This window comes from Molossus molossus, unplaced genomic scaffold, assembly GCF_014108415.1.
Source record: "Molossus molossus isolate mMolMol1 unplaced genomic scaffold, mMolMol1.p scaffold_m16_p_19, whole genome shotgun sequence".
Taxonomy (NCBI): domain Eukaryota; kingdom Metazoa; phylum Chordata; class Mammalia; order Chiroptera; family Molossidae; genus Molossus; species Molossus molossus.
In genome coordinates this window covers 30,526,701-30,549,814 of record NW_023425354.1, presented here as the reverse complement: position 1 = coordinate 30,549,814, position 23,114 = coordinate 30,526,701, and the positions used below count along the sequence as shown (strand labels likewise).

Sequence of the window (23,114 nt, the reverse complement as noted above, 5' to 3'; positions counted from 1 at the left end):
CTCTGTGATGAGGTGGAGGAGAGTGGCACAGGGTGTTTGAAGGTGTAACCTATGCAGATTGCACCCAGAAGCCGCTGAAGGATGATGGGGGGGGCCTCGCCTGGGAATGACTCCCAGTCATGGTGTCTGTAAAGGGTTACTCGTGGGTGAGCTCTGAGTAACCCTAGGCCTTTCCTTGAAAACCCAATTTGAATAGAATTCTCAAATTCTGTATTTCTTCTTGATAGAACTCTAGTAGCCTATGTTTCACATACACAGAACTGGTCCCTACAGAGATGTCTGCTCAGCTTTTGTTCAATGCTCAAAGTACCGGCAAATATTCATTGTTTTCAAAGATCTTTTATAACCACTTTGTGTGTATGGAGTCTTACTCCATATTAGGTGTTGTTCAGTCTTAGGTCCCTATCTACCTCCTGTCACAAATTTTGAGAGGAGGCTTTTGGGACCTTAACCAGTCAGCGATCTTGGCTCCCTGGTACCAAGAGCTAGGATGTAGTATACAAATTTTGGAACTAGGACTTTCTCCTGAGCATCTTCCTGCACGATTCTTGGAGAAACATTGCCCTATTGCTTTGGTACCCCAACATCTGTATTTTCTGAGACAATGACACAGTTGTTCTCCTGTTGGGGTGGGGAATGGGCTGGTGGTCAAGTTGAAGAGGAAAAGAATAGGTTCTGGAGTCGAGAGAAACTGATATTGAGATCAGGCCTTGCCACTTCATAATAGGGTTGATCTTAGAAAAATGACGTGACAGCCCAGCCAGTGTGGCTCAGTGGTTGAGCATCAGCCCATGGACCAAGCAGTCCCAGTTCGATTCCTGGTCAGGGCACATGCCTGGTTGCAGTCTCAATCCCTAGTAGGGGGTGTGCAGGAGGCAGCCAACTGATGTTTCCCTCTCACATCAATGTTTCTATTTCTCTGTCCCTCTCCCTTCTCTCTCTCTAAAAAATCAATAAAACATATTTTAAAAAAGAAGAAAGAAAGAAAAAAAGAAAAGAAAAATGACATCACATTTCTGGTCCTCAGGACCCATTTCATTCTTTCTTTTATTAAATTCAGATAGTAATACACACCTTTCAGGACGATAAGAAGGATTAAACAATACTACTGATCAGTCCCTTCCTGCATACTGTAGGTGCTTGATAACAGACTTTAGAATCAAGGGAGCAGGGCAGGAAGAGGACTCCCTGTGACTCTGATAACTCAATGTCCTTTGTTTCATGGCCAAGTTCCTATTTGGGATTAGGAAGATTACTGTTCATTTTTGTTTGTCTCTGGCTCCTTGAGCTCACTTTCTTGGTCCAGACGTGGTTTTCAGGGTCACTCTGAGACCTCCATGGCTCTCCTCACTGCGGTTCTTCCTGATGGACTTCACGCCAGGTGTGCGGCTCAGCGCCCGGCACGTGGATGGGCCAGCAGGTGCAGGTTGAATGAATGGACTGACTGAAGTCTTACTGCCCCTCAAGTGAGTGTGAAAGGCAAACAGCTAAAGAAAGAAGAAATGTAGGACCTGTTACTAACAAAAATCCTAACAGCTACGACCGAGAACCAGTGTAGGGAAGGCTGCTGGAGTCTAACCCACAGAGTGCCACTGCAGTCACAGGGTTTGTCTCTTCTGCTACGCCAGTGACCAACAGGAACAGGCAGGCTTAGAGTGGGCAACTCAACAAGGAGGCCAGCCCTGGTCAAGGTATAGACATCTGGTGGCTAAGAGACTTTAGTTCTTTGAAGAAGAATAAAAACTTCTGACCTCCCACCAACAGACAAGCTGATATCAAAGAGCACCTCAGATCATCCACGTTCCTTTAACGAGGGAGGAAGTCTTAATGTGAGGAGCTCTTAACAGCTGAGTAACAGGATGGCGGTACAACACAGCACAGGATCCAGGCAGTGAGGTCAAAGCCCGAGCCACACCCCCCTGGGAGGGTATAAAGGGCCTAGGGAGGAAGGGGGTTCTCAGACTCGGTGTCCTGGCCTCTCCAGCTGTTCTGAACCTCCCGTGCACCTCAGCCCACACCATGGCTTCCTTCTACATCAGCCCGTGCAAGACTCCTGGAGACAGAGACGTCTGCGTCTCCTCCCTTGATGTTGGGCCCGCGATGGAGGCAAACGCTGCCTGCCTGGGCCTCTCGGCCAGCCTGGCACATGCCAGCCGCGTCCGTGTGGGGACGACCCCCCTGGGCCGACCCAACCTCTGTCTGCCCCACAGCTGCCTCACCGCCTGCCCCTTGCCAGGGACCTGCCACATTCCTGGCAACATCGGGAGCTGTGGGACCTACGGGGAGGGCACCCTGAACGGCCACGAGAAGGAGACCATGCAGTTCCTGAACGACCGCCTGGCCAGCTACCTGGAGAAGGTGCGGCAGCTGGAGCGGGAGAACGCGGAGCTGGAGACCAGGATCCGAGAGTGGAGCCAGTGCCACGAGACCACCGTGTGCCCCAACTACCAGGGCTACTTCCGGAGCATCGAGGAGCTGCAGCAGAAGGTGAGGCTGGAGCAGCCGGGCACGCGGGGCCGAGGGGGAGGAGCGAGGACACCGCGCGGAGGGCTGAGCCCAGTGCGACGCTCGCGTGGGAACGGCTTTCTGTTCTGCCTCAGATCCTGTGCAGCAAGGCCGAGAACGCCAGGCTGATTACCCAAATCGACAACGCCAAGCTGGCTGCCGATGACTTCAGGATCAAGTAAGTCAGGCCAGAAGGGGGCCGACAGTGACTCCGCCCTCCACCTGCGTCCCAATGTCCAAATATTTGTTGAATGAGTGAATGACTGTTCTGTTTCTTCCTTCCTAAATCCCCAAATTAAAAACAACTAATAGGAGATAGAGGAGAAAAAACACCATTAAGTCAAGCATGTATGGTATAGCCCAGTGTTAATCTTACGTCATTTTTTTCCCGAAAATGTAATATCAGGCTGCCTGAGCTCATTACCCAAGAACAAAATAAGGTGATTTCAAGAATAAACCGAGTACAGATAGCCACTGAATTTCATATATCCGTTGGAAGAGCCACTTACAGATGGGTCAGGGTCCAGCTTTACCTATGAAACCCTCAGGTACCAGGCATTTCCACTAAATAAAGGTGAGAGATGAACACATAGAATACAAAGAGAGATGAACACAAAGAATAAGGGAGCAAATCAAGGTGCAGGTGCCTGGCTGTGGCATGTCCTACTTGACGACAGCCCACGCAGTGGAGTGAGCCCTGTACCCGGTCCTAACATACATGTTCTCAGGCAAGTCAGTTACTCTTTCTGAACCACAGGTGCTTCAGTGCACAATGATAAAAATAAAATTGCCATGACTGCTCACAGGACCACGAGCCCTTGGAGAGGAGGGGCTGTGGCTATTCATCTCTGAGGCCAGAGACTAAGCACAGTGAGCGCATGGGGATCCAAGGTGGCGAGGACGTGGGAACAGGAGTCCGCCCACAGGGGTTCTCCTCGGCATTGGTTGACCCTACATCTCTTGTGACGAAGGCACGAGAGTGAGCACGCCCTGCGCCTGCTGGTGGAGGCGGACATGTGCGGGATGCACAAGCTCCTGGATGACCTGAGCCTGGCCAAGGCCGACCTGGAGGCCCAGCAGGAGTCCCTGAAGGAGGAGCAGCTCTGCCTCAAGAGCAACCATGAGCAGGTCTGCCCCGTGGCTGCAGACTCACGGGGAGGGTGTTGGGCAGAAAAGGGAGCACCTCCACCCTGTGGCTCTAGGATTGGAACCTGGGCTCAGGCGGCATCAGGAGAATGGGTTGACCTGGGTGTGAGTCAGGATGACCTCGGGATGTGGCAGGCGGGAGTTTCTTCTCTGCAGATTTCCTTGTGAGTTTCGGAAGGTCTCCAGACGGGCTCTCCCCGTTGGCCCGGCAACGAGACCTTTCACATCAGCGCGTGTGTGAGGTCACCCCTGACGCTGCTTGTCAGGAGAGGGGTTCAGGAGCTGCCGTCTCTGCCAAAAGCCCGTTTTTCATGTAGGAAGTCGGCTCTTCTGTCCCTGCAGGAAGTGAACATTCTGAAGTGCCAGCTGGGGGACAAGCTGCGGATTGAGCTGGACACGGAGCCCACCGTGGACCTGAGCAGGGTGCTGGACAACATGCGGTGCCAGTACGAGGCCATGGTGGAGACCAACCGCCGAGATGTGGAGCAGTGGTTCCAAGCCCAGGTGAGGGTGCTGCAGGGCAGGGGCAGGGCAGCCGGCTGCCACCTGGGCTGGAGGCCATCCCGTCTGTGTGCTTCAGTCGGAAGGCATCAGCCTGCAGGCCACGTCCTGCTGCGAGGAGCTGCAGTGCTGCCAGTCGGAGATCCTGGAGCTGAGGTGCACGGTGAACGCCCTGGAGGTGGAGCGCCAAGCCCAGCACCACCTGGTACGGGTCCTCGTCCCCCACCGCACTGGGCCCACCGCCACGGGCTGCCAGGGTTCTATGTTGGAGGTGTCACTACTCAGGTCCTTTCACCTGCATACCCATTGCTGTCAATTTCCTCTTTTTAAATATTTCTTGTCAAGATCAGCTCAAACTCAGAAACATACCTTAAAAAGTCAACTTCTCTCTAAAAATATGTAGTTTAGGCATTGATTGCCCCCAAATTTATTGACTCCCAACTTTTCATCAGTTGCTGGAGATCTAAGCATGAAAATTATGCAGCCAATTAAACTTTAAGTCAGTACTCTTTTGGCAAAAGTCTTGTTCACAGTTTGATTTATCGAGAGCTCTGGGGTATGAGTTTCTGAGATTTTCCGTGTGCCTGGCTTGTGCCCATATTGTGGCAGTTCTGGACACGGTATCACTGCTAAGATTCGGGGGCTGTAGCTGTGCCCTGGGGCCTTACCCTCTATTTCCCATCACAGAAGGACTGTCTGCAGAACTCCCTGTGTGAGTCCGAGGCCCGCTTCGGCACCGAGCTGGCCCAGATGCAGTGCCTGATCAGCACCGTGGAGGCCCAGCTGGCCGAGATCCGGGCCGACCTGGAGCGGCAGAACCAGGAGTACCAGGTGCTGCTGGACATCCGGGCCCGGCTGGAGGGCGAGATCGCCACGTACCGGCACCTCCTGGAGAGCGAGGACTGCAAGTAGGTGTCATCTAGGCAATTCAAGGCCCAATCATGTAGCCATTGCTCATGAGCCCCTCTGGGTAGCAGAAGTGCTGTCTCCATAGCACCAGGCTCTCTGTGCTCCTGCTGAGGGACACACCGCCTGTCCTACAGCCTCTGTGTCATAGAGAGAGGGTACAGGGACTGTCCGTCCATTCGGAGGAGGCTGTCATTTACCAGGTCTCTTGGCATACATTTGATCCAGCAGGTTTTTGGGACTTGCTTTCCATTTAAAAAATCTTTCCTAGTATTTTTTTTTTTTTTTAAGTTTTTATTGATTTTTTGAGAGGGGGAGAGAGATAGAAACGTTGATGTGAGAGAGATACACCAATTGACTGCCTCCTGCACGCCCCCTACTGGGGATCGAGCCCACAACGCAGGCATGTGCCCTGACCGGAAATTGAACCAGGACCTCTCGGTTCTTGGGATGATGCTCAATCCACTGAGCCACACCAGCCGGATTTTCCTAGTATTTTACATCCTGCAGGATAGAACCTGGCTCTCATGTACAAAACCTAATTCTGGCAGGCGTTTGAGAGCTCACCCTGTCGAACCCTCGGGGAGCATAGTATGGGTCAATGGCCAGAGAGCTTCCGTTGAGTTCCGGTCCTGTGGTTTTGGGTGAGGACCCCTTCCTCATGCTCCACACACACGTCAGTGAGCCCTCTATTCATTTCCCGTCCCTAACTTCGCCTGCCTTTCCCCTCTCTCTGCAGACTGCCCTGCAACCCCTGCTCCACGCCTGCCTCCTGTGTGCCCGCCCCCTGTGCCCCTCGACCGAGCTGTGCCCCCTACACTGCCTGTGGGCCCAGCTCAGCCTGCGCAGCCAGCGCTGGGAGCCGGTTCTAGATGTCTGTGGCCCGGCAGAGGCGGTGAAGGCGAGGGGACACAGAAATGTTCATCAGACATTCAGGAAATCTGGCTTCATACTGTCGCTGACTTTCCCATGCATAGGCCCGTCCAAATATACCAGGAAGAGTGGACTCTTGATGGGGTGCCCTTCTTCCCAGCTCCTGACTCTCCCAGAGGAGCTCCACACCCCACTGGCTGGGTCGCGACTACTGGTGGTGGCTCAGAATATCTGTCCTGGAGACACTCGGGGGTGGGGTCCGGTTGAAGGAGTATGTTGGGGTGAGTCTGGGGCATGACTTGAAGTTGGGTTTGCATGTCAAGGACACCAATTTTAACTTGAAAAATGTACCAAGTAACACGAATTCGTCTGTGACCAGGGGCGTGAGGAACAGACTTCACTGTTGAGGGTCCCCCCACCCCCCAGTTGATGGTTTCTAAAATCTCCAGCCCCAGCTAGCAGCCGCAGAGGGAAATACAGAGCCAGAAACTGCACGTTTGACCACTTCTTCATCCCCTTCCTTTCTCCGGCCTCCCTGCCCAGGAAGCTGGTTCCGTGTCCCCGCTGGGTGAGGTGGGCACTTCCTCGTGTCACACCTGAGTTCTCTCCACTCAGGATTCCTGCCTTTGACACGGGACCAGGCTTGCCTCTTGGTATTGTAGAGGGAACTTTCCCATTAAGGAATCCCTCTTCTCTCTATAAATACTGACTCTCACAACTATTGTCTGGCTATACCCCTCTCTTCATAGAATTTTACAGTAAAATTTCAACGACTTTATTTTTTCTAGCACGTCCCCCTGAAGTATTAAAAGCTATTGATTCAACCGGGAGAGGGCGGCGGGCTCCAATGGTTGAAGGGTGATGGAAAACATATCGCTACAATATGTTCAAAACGTTTATGTTGCTTCCTTCCTATGCTTCCACTATTCCCCCTCCTCACCGCGATCCCGCCACGGCGGCCTTTCTGTTCTGGGACAGCCAGGAGACCTGTCCCTGTCCCCCCCCCCCCAAGAAAGCTTCCCCCCTTTCTGGTTATTCAGGCGGAAGCATCACTTCTCCTAAAGCGCCATCAATCGTCAGTACTCGTCACTCCCTGTCCTGTTTGCTTTCATCATAGTATCTCTTGACAGCTGAGTGCTTGCTTAGCTATTATTTTCTCATTAAAATGCTCACTCGAGGTGAGCATGTGTCTGCTGCTGCTTCCCCAGGGCCGAGCCCGCCACGTGGCACAGAGTAGATGCTCAATAAACATCTGGTGAAAGAACGAATGCTCTGGACCTGACTGGATCATCGACTAGGGGTGGGCTGGAGAATCATCACCTAACACATCTGAGCCTCAGTGTGTTGTTTTTTTTAAAATTTTTTTTATTTCCTGCTATAAAATGGGGCTAATGTTATCTTTCCTACTTACATCCTAGACCTGTCGTGGATTCTAAGTGAGACGGCAGAATTAAAAACAACACTCTGGAAGGGAGAGAGCCCCATACGAACCTCTCCAGAGCCAATATCATGCAATGACTAGGAGTGTGGGTCCTGGGGCAGACTGGTCAGGGTTACAGCTTGCCCACGGCCTCCGGCCTTTCCCTCTAGGCAGCTAACTTTAATTTCCTTTAGCAGTGAAAATCAACCAGAAACAAAATGGTACACTTCATCACTCGCTCTCCAGAGCAAACTGTATTTGCATCGGTCCAAAGCACGAGAAAACTTTGCTTTGCGGAGCAGAAACTTCTGGGCAACTCCCTTGTACTGAGTTCGTCCAGGAGAGGCTTACCCTGCAGGGCATCCCTGTCACAGGCAGAGTCCCCAGAAATAACAGAGAACAGATACTCAAGCACTGGGATACAACTGCTTTGCAGCCAGAGCGATCTAGTCCAAATTCTGGCTCAGCCTCAGTCAAGGAGAGGGGACCCAGTTATTATGGGTGATCTTGTCTCCTCTGTCCCCCATAGGCTCCACCAGGGTTAAAGTGATGGGAGAACATACCTTAGTCCCATGAGGCACTCAGGAACCCCGCGAATGACCCCTTTAGAACTCCATTTTAGGAGAATGCGGATGACCTCTGTTTGTAGTCTTGATTCCTAAATGTGGTTACCAGATGGTTGGGAAAACAGCTCATCTCAGCCTCACAGCATGTCCTACCTGGTGGTTTCATAAGAGCAAAGGAGACATGGAGACATGGAGAAGGGACGCTGCCACCGATCAGAGCAGAGGCGGGCATGCTTCAGGGTGACCTTGTCTTCACGGGGCAGGAACTGCCCCTTTGCATTTGGGCCCGGTGGTGAGGGGTGTCCTGGAAGAACCTCTCATGTTCCCAAGTCATCATTTGTCTGAAATTGATTGACTGGGCTGGGCTAAGGGGCAGGAACGTGAGTTTTTCCAGAAACCGGCTTGTTTCCCTCACTATGGTCTGAGCTTTGAAAAGCTCCCCCTGCAGGGTTGACACCTTCCTGAGAAGAGTCCCGCTGTGTGTGCCCAGCTGGGGGCGCTGCCTCTGGGGAGAGCTCCGTCTCCGGCCGGGCTGGAGGACTGCCTTCCTCACTGACCAGCAGCAGCTGCGCCACACGCCTGCTTTGCTCTCTTCCCATGACTGTTAAACATTCGACCACAACCACACAACTTTAAATGGCGTTTTCTACGGCGGTGCGTTCCTCCTGCCTGGTGTTAAGCGCCGTGGCTTCTCTCCAAGCTCAGAACGCTGCCCTCGCACTCCGAGCGGACACGTAACCGCTTAAAATCATGAGCGGCGGGGCTCACGGAAGCTCAATAACTTGACTGAGGCTGAGCCAGAATTTGGACCTAGATCGCTCTGGCTGCAAAGCAATTGTATCACAGTGCTTGAGTATCTGTTATTTCTGGGGACTCTGCCTGTGACAGGGACGCCCTGCAGGGTAAGCCTTGGATGGCCCTGTTTCTCACACTCAGGGTCACCGACACCGTGTAACTTGGAAAGTGGCTAGACCTTGATTTACTGAGCACAAACCTCACAGGACAGCGCGTCAGCCAGCTCCCTGACCCAGCTAGTCTGTACACCAGCTCACTGCTGTCTACAACCTTTAAAATGCCTTGTCTATGCTGAACACTTCATGGGTCAATATCAGTGTCTGAGAAGGGGCAGAGGGGGACTCTTGGGGGGAGAGTATGTCATTGCAGAGGAGGGCTAGTCCCTGTGATGTAAAACCAAACCAGTTGTCTGCCATTAACTACTTCTATTCTTTTCACAAAAGAACATGGGTTAAATGCATAAATCAATGTGGTCAAGTTTAAATGCTCTGTAGGACTTTTCATATAAATATAATCCTAAATGAAAACAAATCTTATCCTGATCTGATTTGATTCAGGATCACAGGGTTTACAAGTCAAGAATTTTTTTTCGTTGGCACAACACGTAATTGTCTGGCTTTATACTTTGTCTCTTCACTAATTAACTAGCTAATTAATTAGCTAATTAATTAATTAAGCCATTCATTCATTGCACATTTACTGAGCATCGCCATACTCCAGGCACTGTGGAGGGTAACACGGAGCATGATTTGCTCTGTAGCTGAGCTCACGTGGTCATTTCTTTCATCTTTCCATTGACGGAGCCTTTTCTACACGTCGGCCTATGCTGGAATTACAGAGATGAATAAGACAAAAGTAACAAGATGAAAATCCCTGATTCCGAGGGTCCTCCAAGTAATCCGACAGCAGAGTGCACTGCGAGGAGGGCTTGGTTACTGCTAACCTAGGGGTTCAGTGTGAGTGGAGAAGAGGGACTGACCGAACACCAGGTGACGCTGGAGAAGCTTCCACCGGAAGACAGCGCTCGAGAAAAATGAACGCTTCGGGATAGTCTTGACCTTCAGAAATCAGGGTATTTAATACTAGATTTTTAAAAATTTTATTTTCATTTATTGACTTTTTAGAGAGAGAGGAAGGAAAAGGGAGAGAGAGATAGAAACATCGATGAGAGAGAACATCAACTGGCCGCCTCCTGCACGCCCCCCACTGGGGATCGGGCCCACAACCTGGGCATGTGCCCTGACCGGGAATCGAACTGGTGACCTCTTGGTGCATGGGTCGACACTCAACCACTGAGCCACATTGGCTGGGCTAATAATAGATTTTTAATGTGCGAAATGAAGCAGTCGTCAATCTTTCTCTGTTTTTACTGCACACAGTTTGTGAAGTGGGCCAAATAAATAGTTCCGCAATGACTTGTTCAGCTCGTATGTTCGCAACTTCCTACATCATTCACTCTTCAAGCTCCCACAACTTATTTTTCTCCTTTCCACTCAGTGCACCTTTGCTGCAGGGCGATCTCCAGCCAGCTCCGCAAGAGTGTTACTAGCTGAACACCCACAGGAAATGAGAAGCCCAGAGTAATGGACAAAATAGCACCCGGAAGCTTATGGGGACAGGACAGAGGGGTTCCTGGTCCAATGCCCCAGGGACCTCACCAGCCAGGCTCGTCACTCAAAGATGACGGTGTGAAGGGCAAAGGGGATCTGAACACTGGGCAGAAACACTGTAACCCAACTGATTCAGCACAAAAGTCAGACTCCTGAAATGGGAAATGGAGCCCAAGGCTGTTCAGACTCTTGACAAAATACCAAGTTTATTTCTTATTTTTGTTTGTACAAAGGTCTCTTAAAAATAACTTACAGCCCTGGCCAGTTTGGCTCAGCGGTTAGAGCATCGGCCTGCGGTCCTGAGAGACCCGGGTTCGGTTCCCGCTAAGGGCACGTACCTCGGTTGCAGTTTGTCCTCGGCCCTGGTTGGGTCGTGCGGGTGGCAGCCACTCGATGTGTCCCTTTCACATCGATGTTTCTCTCTCTCTCTCTCCCTCCCTCTCTATCTGAACAAAATATTGAGAAGTGTCCTCGGGTGAGGATAAAAAAAAAAAAAAAAACCCAACAAAAAAACAATTTAAAAAAAAAAAAAAAAAAAAAAAAATAACTTACAAAAATGATACAAGTAGAACATAAATACTGTCAAAACGTGAAACATAACAAAAGGCTCTCACATGAAAAGAATCCTCCTCTTCCAGTTAGCTTCTATATACAAGCGAGTGAGGTGGGTTCTTTGATGGACTAATGTCCCCCGTCTCATTGTCCTCCCTTTGAACCACGACCCTTCTGACGAAAGCTGTAGCCGAGCCCACTCAGTGGTTTGGGTAAGGGGTGGCCTAGCGGGAGGAAGGGAAGAGGACTTTGAGGGTTCATGACCAAGCCCTGAGTGGACAACAGCAAGGACTTGTTTGAAATGAGTAGGGCAAGGGTCCTGCTGTCGTTAGATGAGGGCAGTTTGGATCAGGGGATGAAGAGGAGGGGAAGGGAAGAGAATTGAGATGCTGGTAGGTCCTCTGCTTGTCCGACCCCTTCTCCCTGACTGGGATGCGGAGTCAAGGGCAGGAGGATAACAGAGACCCAGACAGGTTTGGGTATTTCAGAGCAGGGGGACCTGTTTTCCCTTCCCCAGGTGGAACCTGGAGAGGCACCAAGACCCCAGAGGAGAGATGGTTCAGGGGAGTCTGAGAAGACGAACCATCACAGAGAATCCCGGGGCCGAGGGAGGCACAGCAGCTGAAAGGGGACCCTGTGTGTCAGAGAGCCGCATGATGTAAGCGAGGCAGTCCTGGGGCTCAAGGGCACTGTGCATGAGGACGGACGTTCTGACACTGAGAACCAGGCAGGAGGGTCCAGTGGCCCCCTTGGCTGAGTGTGGATGAACGAAAATGCAAAGACATCCCGGCCCGTGTGGCTCAGAGGTTGAGCATCAACCCATGTACCAAGAGGTTGCTGGTTTGGTTCCTGGTCAGGGCACATGCCCAGGTTGTGAGTCAAATCCCCAGTTGGGGGAATATAGGAGGCACCCAATTGATGTTCTCTCTCATCGATGTTTCTGTCTCTCTCTCCCTCTTCCTTCCCCTCTCTCTAAAATCAATAAAGAAAAAAAAAAAAATGCCAAGGACACATCCCTGCCATCCTCCTCTCTGCCAAAACACTGGAAAACAGGCCTCTGGAATTTGGGGTAAACCCTTCAAAAGGGGTCCTTCAAATAACTGAGATTAAGGTTCTGTCCTTTGGTGTAATATGGGATGAAGATGAAAAGTGCCATTTAGTTCAAGTATCAGAAAATTATATATATTTTCATACCTGACTTTATGGTCTTGCTATAAATTTACATCTACATAGATGTTCTTTCTGGTAATTATAAAAAGTAGCACGCTAGGTATCTTGCTGTGCACCTGAATTTTTTTTCCCACTTAAACTTACATCATAGGTGTCATTTCTGTGTTTGCACATATAGATCTATCTCATTGTTTGTAACAGCTGCAAGCTTTCTGCTCCGGGGCTGACCGACAATTCATTTCACCAGGCTCCTGCTGGTGTATTTAGTTCCTTCCTGGCCGCCAAGGCTCCCGAGCTGTTGCTGTGACGATCCCTGTTGGCCTTGCACATCTGTCTGTGTGAGTGTGTCTGTAGGAGAAACCCCTAAAAGTGGAGTGACTGGGTCATAGGGTAGTGCAGCTGTATTTTAACAGACGGTGCTGAGCTGCCTGCAGAGAGGGTGTGTGTCTCACTCTGCCCTCCACAGTGCGTGACAGTGCCAACACTGTAATGCTAACTTAAAAAAAAAAACACTTTCCCCCCCTTTATTGATGTTAGAGAGAGAGAGGGAGATGGAAACATTGATGAGAGAGAACATCGACTGGCCGCCTCCTCCATGCCCCTGACTAGGGACTTGGCCCACAACCTGGACATGTGTCCTGACCGGGAATTGAACCGGTGACCTCTTGGTGCATGGGTCGACGCTCAACCACTGAGCCACACCAGCTGTGTGTAACATTAACCTTTTAAAAATGTATTGTTGACACAATTGCAGGTGTCCCACATTTCCTCCCCTTTTTGATCTTTGCTAACTTAAATAGGTACAAATGGTAATTTAATAAGCATTTTTGAATTATAAATCATGTGAGCATCTAAACCATGATTAAAAGCTGTCTGAAAAAGTAATGGCTCACACATATCTAGTGCTTCCTAGGCCTTGTGCCGACATGCTTTTAAATGACTTCTAGACACCGACTTCTTTAATACTCAGATCTATGACTGAGTGGCTACTGCTGCTTCCACCGTTTGCATGCAGGAACCACGGCACAGAGAGATCAAGCCACCAGGCCAAGGTCACACAGCTAGTAAATGGTAGAACCAGAGTCTGAATCCAAGCAGGCCGGCTCCAGAGTTCTTTGCCTTAACCACTATACTATGATGCATTAAAAGGCTTTGTTCTTATTTTTATTTTTTTAAAAATGTTTTTATTGATTTTTTTAGGGAGAGAGGAAGGGAGAGAGAGAAAGAGAAACATTGATGTGAGAGAGAAACACTGATCAGCTTCCCCTACTGGGGATTGAGTCCGCAACCTGGGCAGGTGCCTTGACCAGGAATTGAACTGGGACCTCTCAGTCCATGGGATGACACTCAACCCACTGAGCCACACCGGCCAGGTGCATTAAAAGACTGTAATGGGCCCTAGCAGAAGGTAAAGAGGTGAATGTCTGGTGCCAGAATGAAGATAAAGGAACCCTGTGATCAAGGAGAAGGGAAAGGGGAAGTAAAATATTCCTTTTTTTTTTTATCCTTACCCAAAGACATCTTTTCATTTTTTGTTCAGGTAGAGTGGGAGGGAAAGAGAGAGAGTAAGAAAAACATCGACGTGAAAGGGACACATAGAGTGGCTGCCACCCGCACGACCCAACCAGGGCCGGGGACAAACTGCAACCGAGGTACACGCCCTTAGTGGGACCCGAACCCGGGTCTCCCTGGACCGCAGGCCGACGCTCTAACCGCTGAGCCAAACCGGCCAGGGCAAAATATTTTTTATAACGAGGCGTCTCTGATGAACTGAAGACTTGGGACAAGAATAAAGCAGAATAATACAATTAAAATCCCTTAAAAATCAAACTAGGTTCCCAAGTAACACAAGTATAAAATCTCACGTAAGAGAAAAAAAAACCGGCAACGTTTGCTGTTTTGAAGCCTCTCAAGATGAACTTTTGAAACCAGAAAGCTCCCTCAGGGTGTCTGTCCCTCCTCAGACTCTGACCCCCTTGGCCAGCACGTCCGAGGGCACCTCAGGCCCAGCCGTGCCCGGATCGCAAAGTTCCTTCTGGTGCAGCACACACCGTGGGCAACGCGTCGTCTTCAGAACCTCCCGCCGGCGGCAGTAGACGAGGCAGCTGCGGCTTCGCCCCGGCCCCGCGGGCTGCTCCGACCCCATCGCTCTCCCTCTCCCCCGAGATGCTTCGGTATGGTCCCAGTGCCGTGGCACTGACCGACGCCGCTCTGGACCCCGGGTCCCAGCTCCCCCCGACGACAGATGGTACCTCAAACCTCTGACCCCCGAAGAGAGAAGAGGTGGCCCCTGTGGACGAAGGAATGTAGGACGACCTCTCTTCACTCCTTGTCGCCAGCACTTCTCTTCCTGGGGCCTGGCTCATGTTGTTCTCAGGGGCCAGGGACTGTTTTCACAGGGCAGTGAAGGGGGCAGTCTGTGGTGTCCAGGATGGGACCCTCCTCCCCCACACAGCTGAGGGCATCTCAGACCCCTGCCTCACGCCTTCACTTCCTGCCAGTTCTTTGGAGGCAAAAGGAAAGCAGCAGAATCCACCGCCCTACAGATCGCGCCATCCTGCGGCACAGCTGTGCGGAGCCCACGCCGGGGGCGCAGGTCCAGCCTTAGAGAGGGGTGTCCGCCAGAGAGGCGAACCTTCAGCTGCGATGTCGAGAAATAACACCTGGCCTGCGCTCTCAGACGGGAGGAACCATGGTTTTCGTCCATGGGACTGGGCATAGGGTCAAAAGATGGAGCCTATTTAGCAAATCAAAGGAAAGCATTTTTATGGTCCAATCCTCTGGATTATAGTGATGCTACGAGATGAGACGGGAGAGAGAAACAAGCAGGTGTTTGAAGATGGAACGTATGCAGATTGTGCTCAGAGGCCTCTGAAGGAGGCCCGGCTGGGAGAGGTCCTCCAAGGACGGTGGCAGTCGAGAGTCACGCATCTGTGGCCTCAGGGTGACGGGGAGGGGCACCGCTGAGCCAGGGCAGTTTTTCTTTTGAGAATTCCAGTTTTCTTGATTTTATTTCTTCCCGAGAGAATTCCAAGAGCCCAGGTTTCACCAATACTCATCCCCACTGCTTCCCATTTGGTTTCCATGGGGATGCTTATTCCTGAACTGCGCTTAGAGAAGAGACCTATTTATGCCCTTCCAGGGTCCTGTGCCTTTGGGTCTGGCTCAGTCCTCAGGTCCCGCTACTTTCCCTCGGACTTTGGAGGGGCAGCTCCTGGTCCCACAGCAGTTGGTTGCAATGGCCCCTCAGCTCTGGTGAAACTCTTTGAAATCTGAGATATGCTACAGGCTCTCATTTTTAAGTATGACTTTTCTATGTGCATTTTATTGTCCTCCCTGCCTCAGTATCTGAACATCTTCCTGTGCTGGAACACAAGGGCCCTCGGTAATGCTCTCTCTTCACTCCAGCTTCCTGTCCAATAACGAAGTCTTGTGCACTGGCCCGAGCACTGATGTGCGCAGCGGCACAGGGTGCTCCCCCTGGGGGTTGTGGCGAGGTGGGGAGAGAATGGGCTCTACAGACATGAGGCTGAACCGAGCCCTTGCCAGCTTATCAACTCTGTGAATCAGAAAATGAACTTGACTCCAGTTTCCTCATCTGCACATTGAGGCGAGAAACAGCCACCTCACAGGTGGGAAGGACTCAACAGGAAAGACGACAGTAGAATGGCTCGCACACCTGGGTCCTCCTCCCATGATAGTTCCTGAAATTTTACCTCAACGTCCCTTGAGATCTGTGCCCAGTTTCCCTTTTCTGGATTAAATAAGGTTGTTTCTGTTTTTTGTGAGTGGCTTTTCTCTAGATACATCTTTGGACAGGACCATGAATTCTCTGTCTTTCGCTAACTCTCATTGATCTATGGTGCTCATTCACGTTTGTTTAAGACCCCGTATGGTTTCTGTGACACTGTTTTCTCCTGAAGACTGGGAGCCACTGACTGTCCAGGAACCTGCCTGAGCTATGGGAGGGTGTTCAGGAAACACTGAACAGTGAATGGACGGACGCTGATGCTGACTAGTCAACCGAAACCGAATCAGCACCAACGCTTCTGGGTGCACTGATGCTCCGCAAGGGGGTGTGCAACGTAAAAGAGGAGAGAAAAAAACAAGTGGGAGCCTCTCAATATTCAAATATAAGCAGACTTGCTAGTTTTATAAACTGTCATTTCTCTGGAAAGGAAACTTGGTTGAGTCCAAGCATCCACAGGAAGACCAGTCCAGCCCAGAGTGAGGACATCTGGGGCTGCATTAACTGTTGGTGGTGGTTGAGTAGGAATATAAACCTCTGACCTCTGGTCAACCAACAACCTGGTATCAAAGAGCCAAGAGGCACCTCAGATCATCAACATTCCTTTAATGAGTGAGGAGCTCTTAACAGCTGAGTAACAGGATGGCGGTACAACACAGCACAGAATCCAGGCAGTGAGGTCAAAGCCCCGAGCCACACCCCCCTGGGAGGGTATAAAGGGCCTAGGGAGGAAGGGGGTTCTCAGACTCGGTGTCCTGGCCTCTCCAGCTGCTCTGAACCTCCCGTGCACCTCAGCCCACACCATGGCTTCCTTCTACATCAGCCCGTGCAAGACTCCTGGAGACAGAGACGTCTGCGTCTCCTCCCTTGATGTTGGGCCCGCGATGGAGGCAAACGCTGCCTGCCTGGGCCTCTCGGCCAGCCTGGCACATGCCAGCCGCGTCCGTGTGGGGACGACCCCTCTGGGCCGACCCAACCTCTGTCTGCCCCACAGCTGCCTCACCGCCTGCCCCTTGCCAGGGACCTGCCACATTCCTGGCAGCGTCGGAAGCTGTGGGACCTACGGGGAGGGCACCCTGAACGGCCACGAGAAGGAGACCATGCAGTTCCTGAACGACCGCCTGGCCAACTACCTGGAGAAGGTGCGGCAGCTGGAGCGGGAGAACGCGGAGCTGGAGACCAGGATCCGAGAGTGGAGCCAGTGCCACGAGACCACCGTGTGCCCCAACTACCAGGGCTACTTCCGGAGCATCGAGGAGCTGCAGCAGAAGGTGAGGCTGGAGCAGCCGGGGCACGCGGGGCCGAGGGGGGAGGAGCGAGGACACCGCACGGAGGGCTGAGCCCAGTGTGACGCTCGCGTGTGAACGGCTTTCTGTTCTGCCTCAGATCCTGTGCAGCAAGGCCGAGAACGCCAGGCTCATTACCCAAATCGACAACGCCAAGCTGGCTGCCGATGACTTCAGGATCAAGTAAGTCAGGCCAGAAGGGGGCCGACAGTGACCCCTCTGGTCGGTTCTATTTCTAAGTGCCCACTGGAGTAGTTGGCCCAAAGTAGGGGTTCAAAAATATTTGTTGACGAGAAGAAGGAATGAATCAATGACTACGTGTCCCCTTTCTTCCTCTCCAAACCATAATTTAATCTGTTTCTAGGAATGGTCATGATATAGAATGGAAGAGAACAAAAGCATTTGGTCAGATCTATGTCATTTTCTCCTCAAAACCTCCACATAAGAGGGTTTTGTGTCATAACCAGAAGCAAAATCAAGTCATTGCCAGAATAAACCTTCAGTGCGTGTAGGTCGTTGACAGACTCACATGCCCTTGGCCTAATCCATCAGTGGGAGGAATCATTATCGTAGCTTCTTGTATCAAGAGTTGCAATGGGATGAATGAGAAAAACAGCGAGAAATAATGAACCCAGTGGGTGATGAAGCAAACTGTAGGTTCAGAGAGCCGATTGTTAGGCCATTCTTCCTGGCGAAATGACTCCCTTACAGCAGAAGGAATACTGCATGTGATGTTTGAGCACTTAGGTTGAGCCCATGATTTACGATTAATCAAGGTATGTAATCCTAGATATCTACTTATTTTATTTTTTTAATGAATTAATTTTTGTTACAGATGTTTCTCCTTTTTACCCCATTGACACCTTCCTCCCGATCCCGCCCCCCACTTATTCTTTCTGAGACTCAGCTTCCATCTAGCCAATGGGCATGACCATAATGGTCCTGACCATGAGCTCTGTAGCTATAGGGTCCAACACAGTGATTGCTGGTCACGTCAGCAAAGGAGGATCCAAGGTGGCGAGGACGCGGGAACAGGGCTCAGCCCACAGGGGCTCTCCTCGGCATTGGTTGACCCTACATCTCTTGTGACGAAGGCACGAGAGTGAGCACGCCCTGCGCCTGCTGGTGGAGGCGGACATGTGCGGGATGCACAAGCTCCTGGATGACCTGAGCCTGGCCAAGGCCGACCTGGAGGCCCAGCAGGAGTCCCTGAAGGAGGAGCAGCTCTGCCTCAAGAGCAACCACGAGCAGGTCTGCCCCGTGGCTGCAGACTCACGGGGAGGGTGCTGGGCAGAAAAGGGAGCCCCTCCACCCTGTGGCTCTAGGATTGGAACCTGGGCTCAGGCGGCATCAGGAGAATGGGTTGACTGGGTGTGAGTCAGGATGACCTCGGGATGTGGCAGGCGGGAGTTTCTTCTCTGCAGATTTCCTTGTGAGTTTTGGAAGGTCTCCAGACGGGCTCTCCCCATTGGCCCGGCAACGAGACCTTTCACATCAGCGCGTGTGTGAGGTCACCCCTGACGCTGCTTGTCAGGAGAGGGGTTCAGGAGCTGCCGTCTCTGCCAAAAGCCCGTTTTTCATGTAGGAAGTCGGCTCTTCTGTCCCTGCAGGAAGTGAACATTCTGAAGTGCCAGCTGGGGGACAAGCTGCGGATTGAGCTGGACACGGAGCCCACCGTGGACCTGAGCAGGGTGCTGGACAACATGCGGTGCCAGTACGAGGCCATGGTGGAGACCAACCGCCGAGATGTGGAGCAGTGGTTCCAAGCGCAGGTGAGGCGGCGCTGCAGGGCGGGGGCAGGGCAGCCGGCTGCCACCTGGGCTGGAGGCCATCCCGTCTGTGTGCTTCAGTCGGAAGGCATCAGCCTGCAGGCCACGTCCTGCTGCGAGGAGCTGCAGTGCTGCCAGTCGGAGATCCTGGAGCTGAGGTGCACGGTGAACGCCCTGGAGGTGGAGCGCCAAGCCCAGCACCACCTGGTACGGGTCCTCGTCCCCCACCGCACTGGGCCCACCGCCACGGGCTGCCAGCAGCATCTCTGAAAAGTGTCCCTACTCAGTTCCGCTAACATTGAGCTAGAGCTCTATCTGGGTCCCTCTCTCCTTGGTGCAGATGACTTGCTGTTAAGGCTAGTTTGACCCAGAAAAATGATTCCCAATAACTCCATTTCTTTCAAAATAAGGTGTGCAAATTCAGGCACTCATTTTACAAGATTTTACTGGGAGTCTGCTTCACGTCAGGTATTGAAGACACTAGGGGGGAACGCGACACGGTTCAAGTTAGATTTTTTTGGGTGTAAAATACCATCGATGGTGACTTCTTCAGAGCTCTGGGAATGCCCTGACTTCTTGGAATTTGCTCCCTGCCTGCTGAGTTCAGCCATGATTGTCACTGCTGAGTTTTTCGTCCCCTGGAAATCTTCCCCCATCATTTCCCATCACAGAAGGACTGTCTGCAGAACTCCCTGTGTGAGTCCGAGGCCCGCTTCGGCACCGAGCTGGCCCAGATGCAGTGCCTGATCAGCACCGTGGAGGAGCAGCTGGCCGAGATCCGGGCCGACCTGGAGCGGCAGAACCAGGAGTACCAGGTGCTGCTGGACATCCGGGCCCGGCTGGAGGGCGAGATCGCCACGTACCGGCACCTCCTGGAGAGCGAGGACTGCAAGTAGGTGTCATCTAGGCAATTCCTGGCCAGGCCACCTACCTGACGTGCGCGTGCAGACTGCACTGTTGATAGAATGGGTCACATATGGTAGCCGGGTCCCTAAGCCAAGTCCCTGAGGACATGGAAAGACACCGCCGGGTGTGAACATGGGTCTGACGGAAGCGGTTCTGTTGGGCTGTGTGACTTGTCTGTGGCAGACCTTCCCCACACCATTTTGGTCTGACCTCTCCTGTCTCCATCACTGAGACATCGTTTTATTTCCCACGTCTAACTCTTTTCCTCTGCCTCCCTGCAGACTCCCCTGCAATCCCTGCTCCACTCCGGCCTCCTGTACCCTTCGTCCCAGCTGTGCTCCCCCGGCCTGCGCGTCTTCCTGAGAACCCACGCGGAAGGCCTGAGTTTCGGTGCAGGGACCGGGGCCGTTGGCGCGGGGGCTGGGATTGCCCTGTCCTTGCTGTCTTCCTCTGGAAACACCAAACCCACTGGCGGCGTTTTCACGGAAGCAAAGGGCAGCAGACACTGCTACATAGCGGCTTCCTGTTTGTGCCTTAGGCTGATTTTTAGAAACGTTGTATTGTCTTCCACTGAAACTATGGCTTTTTGCCCCAGTCTGTCTTCTGGGATTTTGGTTCTACTCCAGTGCTTCAGCATCTTCTACAATGTAACTGGGCTCCTGTGTTACATGGTCAATAAACCCCCTTCCTGTGTCAAGCACCCGCTTCCTGTGTCAAGCACCCCCTTCCTGTGTCTGGCACCCCCTTCCTGTGTCTGGCAGTACATGTGGATGAGAAGGAGCCCCGGCCCTCGAGCCCCTGGGTGGTCTCTGGCCCTCACATGTGGCTTCCAGGATCTCTCGGGGCACTGGGGTCCGAGCCTCGGGATGAAGGGCCTTCGCTGACTTTGGACACGTCTCTGCCTTGCCCATCGATCCCCACAGATCGGTGAAAGGCAGTGGTGTCGGTTGCCAAGTTCGAATTCCTTCCAGACCGCTCAGAACGAACATGTCCCTCCTGTACTTTTGGCCTCTTCAGCCTCTTGGTATTTTGTTCCCGAGCAAAATCGCACAGATTAGAGTTCCGGTCCAGTCAGAGGGAGGTCATGCTGAGGACTGCCCTGGCCAAGTGGCCAAGTTATTTTTCTCATTCAAACCGGGCCCCTCATGGGGGCGTGGAATTTCCTCCTGGGCCCCGGGGACAGCTGTGTCGGTCCTGGCCCACTTCTGGGATGTGGTTTTCTCTAGAGAGATGTCGCCACTGGGGTGTCTCCCGTTCCCTGGCCAATCACACGCTGAATGAACTCTAACTGGGGGACCCACGGCTACTCGGCACGCAGGAATGGCTTCTCAGGCCCAGGAGGGACTGCGGGTTAGGGAGGCTGGCAGGGGGCTGGCCCAGGGCACGCGGACATGAGGGTTCACTCACAGCCATGCGGGCTCAGGGCTCCCTCGGGTACCAGCTCCAAGCACTGATTCCTCAGGGCGACTGTCCCATCCGCACGCCATGCCCCCTCCGTGCCCTGCTGCATCGTGATGCCCTCGCAGACTCGTCCGAGGCGTGGCGATCTGGCACCAAGTAACTTCAGCCAGACTGATTACTTTCCGCCTCCTGAGGCTCTTGCAGCACTGGCTTGAGATCTGAGCCAGTTAATCTCCCGTTAACCAGAGTGGTGCACTGGCTTGTAACATTTCTTCCCGGGCGGGCCTCTTCGGGCCCCTCCACCCACCATCTTTTTTCCAACTCCAAATGCCGTTTTCCTCGAATCCCAGCAAAGGGGAAGGGTAGGGGGCTGGCCGCGGGCCCCTGGGGGCAGAGGCTGGCGGCCACAGAGAGGGCTGTGGGAAGGGACCCCACTTCTGCTCCCACCGCTGTCCACCGGGAAGCAGGGACATCGAGGTGGAATCCTGGACTGTCCAGAACAGGAGCACGTTAAACTTAGGTACTCGTTTGTCCTGTGGTCCATCCTGTGCGACACCCGAGGCCCTGCCTCGTCCTCTCCTCCTGTCTTCCTAGGAACAGAACCAAATGCCTCCCTTCTGAGGAGCACTTACAGTAATCTTCACGAGCTCATCTTGTTGCATCACTTTTCTTTGTCTTTTTCCATCGAATTCAGTGTTTCCCAACCCTTTTCTCATCTATGGCTTTTTATTTAATGAATATTAAAAAAAAAACCCTCATCTTTCCCCTTAATGTTGTTTTGACTTTCAAAAATAGAAACACCAAACTCGTTTTATGACTAGAAGACAGGTCATTTGGTACCTGGGTTGTCCTTGTTTTCCAACGACACTCCCTCCATCCAAAATATCTTCCCCACCACCCGTGTTGGAGATTCCAAACGCCGCTCCCTCAGGGAGGGACATTCTCCAGGGAGGGAGGGAGGGACATTCTCCAGGGAGGGAGGGAGGGAGCGTCAGGGCTCCCGCTGGGCTCGGAGCCTGGGCTGGCTCAGCCGCTCCCCCTGCCTGCCCGGGGCAGGCAGCCTCAGCAGCTCAGGAGTTTCCCGGTGGGTGTGTCCCAACAACCCAGGCTGCCGGCCCCGCCCAGCCTTCAGCTCTGACCCCCTGGTGGGCAGTCCTACGCCCTCCACTGCACACCCTCCAAACTCGTCAGCTTGTCCCCCTTTAGCCAACTCTTTGCGTTGACTTCGCAGCTTCCCTTCCCAACACATTGTCCCAGGAGCCCGGGGGCGACCTCAGGGACATTTTGGTGTCCCTCCCGCCTTTGAGCTCCCATGTACAGCAAACTGCTCAGCCTTACAGAGTCCTGTGGTAACATCTCTGTCCTCCGCCCTTCCTGCCTTTGGCACTGCCGGCGGCTGGGACTGGTTTCCCTCGCCGCGGCCAGGGTGCTTGTCAGAGCCTCTCCTGTCCGTCCACCCGGTTCCAGATCGAGTCTCTGACCTCCACATCTGTGACCTCTCCCTCCTGAGTTACATGGTCTGTCTCGACTGCTCTCAGTTTTCTGAGGAGTGGGAAGTTCTCTGATTCATCTCCGCACCCCCACAGTACCTGGAGAGGGTGTCGCTGTGCCAGGAGCTCATGAATATTGGATCACTTAAGGTAGGTCCCTCGGACAAGGTCACTGATGGCGCTAACCCCTGACTTGGTGAATTTGCCCACATCTGTACACCTCTGTACACATCTACTGGCAGCCTCTTAATCCAAACTCATCAGAAATTCTAAGACCCTCCACTTAAGGGTGATGGAACTACAGGGAATGTATTCAGAGGAATACACTCAGGAGGGCAGCCAAGGGGGCAGAGAACATGCTGAATAAAGCGCCAGGAATCACACAGCCGTCGCAAAGAGCTTCAGGTCTGCTGTGGGGAAGAATGACTGGGCTAATCCTCTCTGGGACTCTCTGGGTAGAACGAGAAAGT

The 23,114-nt window shown here is 52.6% G+C and overlaps 2 protein-coding genes across 2 annotated transcripts; both read left to right on the top strand.

The window, feature by feature from the left end:
* The first annotated feature begins 2,019 nt into the window (after window positions 1-2,019).
* Window positions 2,020-5,930, top strand: LOC118634128 (keratin, type I cuticular Ha8-like). Its single transcript, XM_036268446.1, has 7 exons — window positions 2,020-2,487; window positions 2,601-2,683; window positions 3,477-3,633; window positions 3,994-4,155; window positions 4,232-4,357; window positions 4,840-5,060; window positions 5,798-5,930. The coding sequence occupies exons 1-7, from the start codon at window positions 2,020-2,022 to the stop codon at window positions 5,928-5,930; spliced, it is 1,350 nt and encodes a 449-aa protein (XP_036124339.1).
* Window positions 5,931-16,595: 10,665 nt separating this feature from the next.
* Window positions 16,596-22,836, top strand: LOC118634126 (keratin, type I cuticular Ha7-like). The gene is made up of 9 exons (XM_036268443.1): window positions 16,596-17,063; window positions 17,179-17,261; window positions 18,173-18,329; window positions 18,689-18,850; window positions 18,929-19,054; window positions 19,519-19,739; window positions 20,035-20,111; window positions 22,187-22,299; window positions 22,741-22,836. Exons 1-9 carry the CDS (start codon window positions 16,596-16,598, stop codon window positions 22,834-22,836), a joined length of 1,503 nt encoding a protein of 500 aa, XP_036124336.1.
* Window positions 22,837-23,114: the final 278 nt, after the last annotated feature.

Coding starts and splice junctions, on each gene's coding strand:
- LOC118634126 (XM_036268443.1), top strand. CDS start 16,596: ATGGCTTCCTTCTACATCAGCCCGTGCAAGACTCCTGGAGACAGAGAC. Junction 18,851..18,928: donor AGCAGTGGTTCCAAGCGCAG/GTGAGGCGGCGC, acceptor TGTGTGCTTCAG/TCGGAAGGCATCAGCCTGCA. Junction 19,740..20,034: donor CTGGAGAGCGAGGACTGCAA/GTAGGTGTCATC, acceptor GCCTCCCTGCAG/ACTCCCCTGCAATCCCTGCT.
- LOC118634128 (XM_036268446.1), top strand. CDS start 2,020: ATGGCTTCCTTCTACATCAGCCCGTGCAAGACTCCTGGAGACAGAGAC. Junction 2,684..3,476: donor GCCGATGACTTCAGGATCAA/GTAAGTCAGGCC, acceptor CTTGTGACGAAG/GCACGAGAGTGAGCACGCCC. Junction 3,634..3,993: donor TCAAGAGCAACCATGAGCAG/GTCTGCCCCGTG, acceptor CTGTCCCTGCAG/GAAGTGAACATTCTGAAGTG.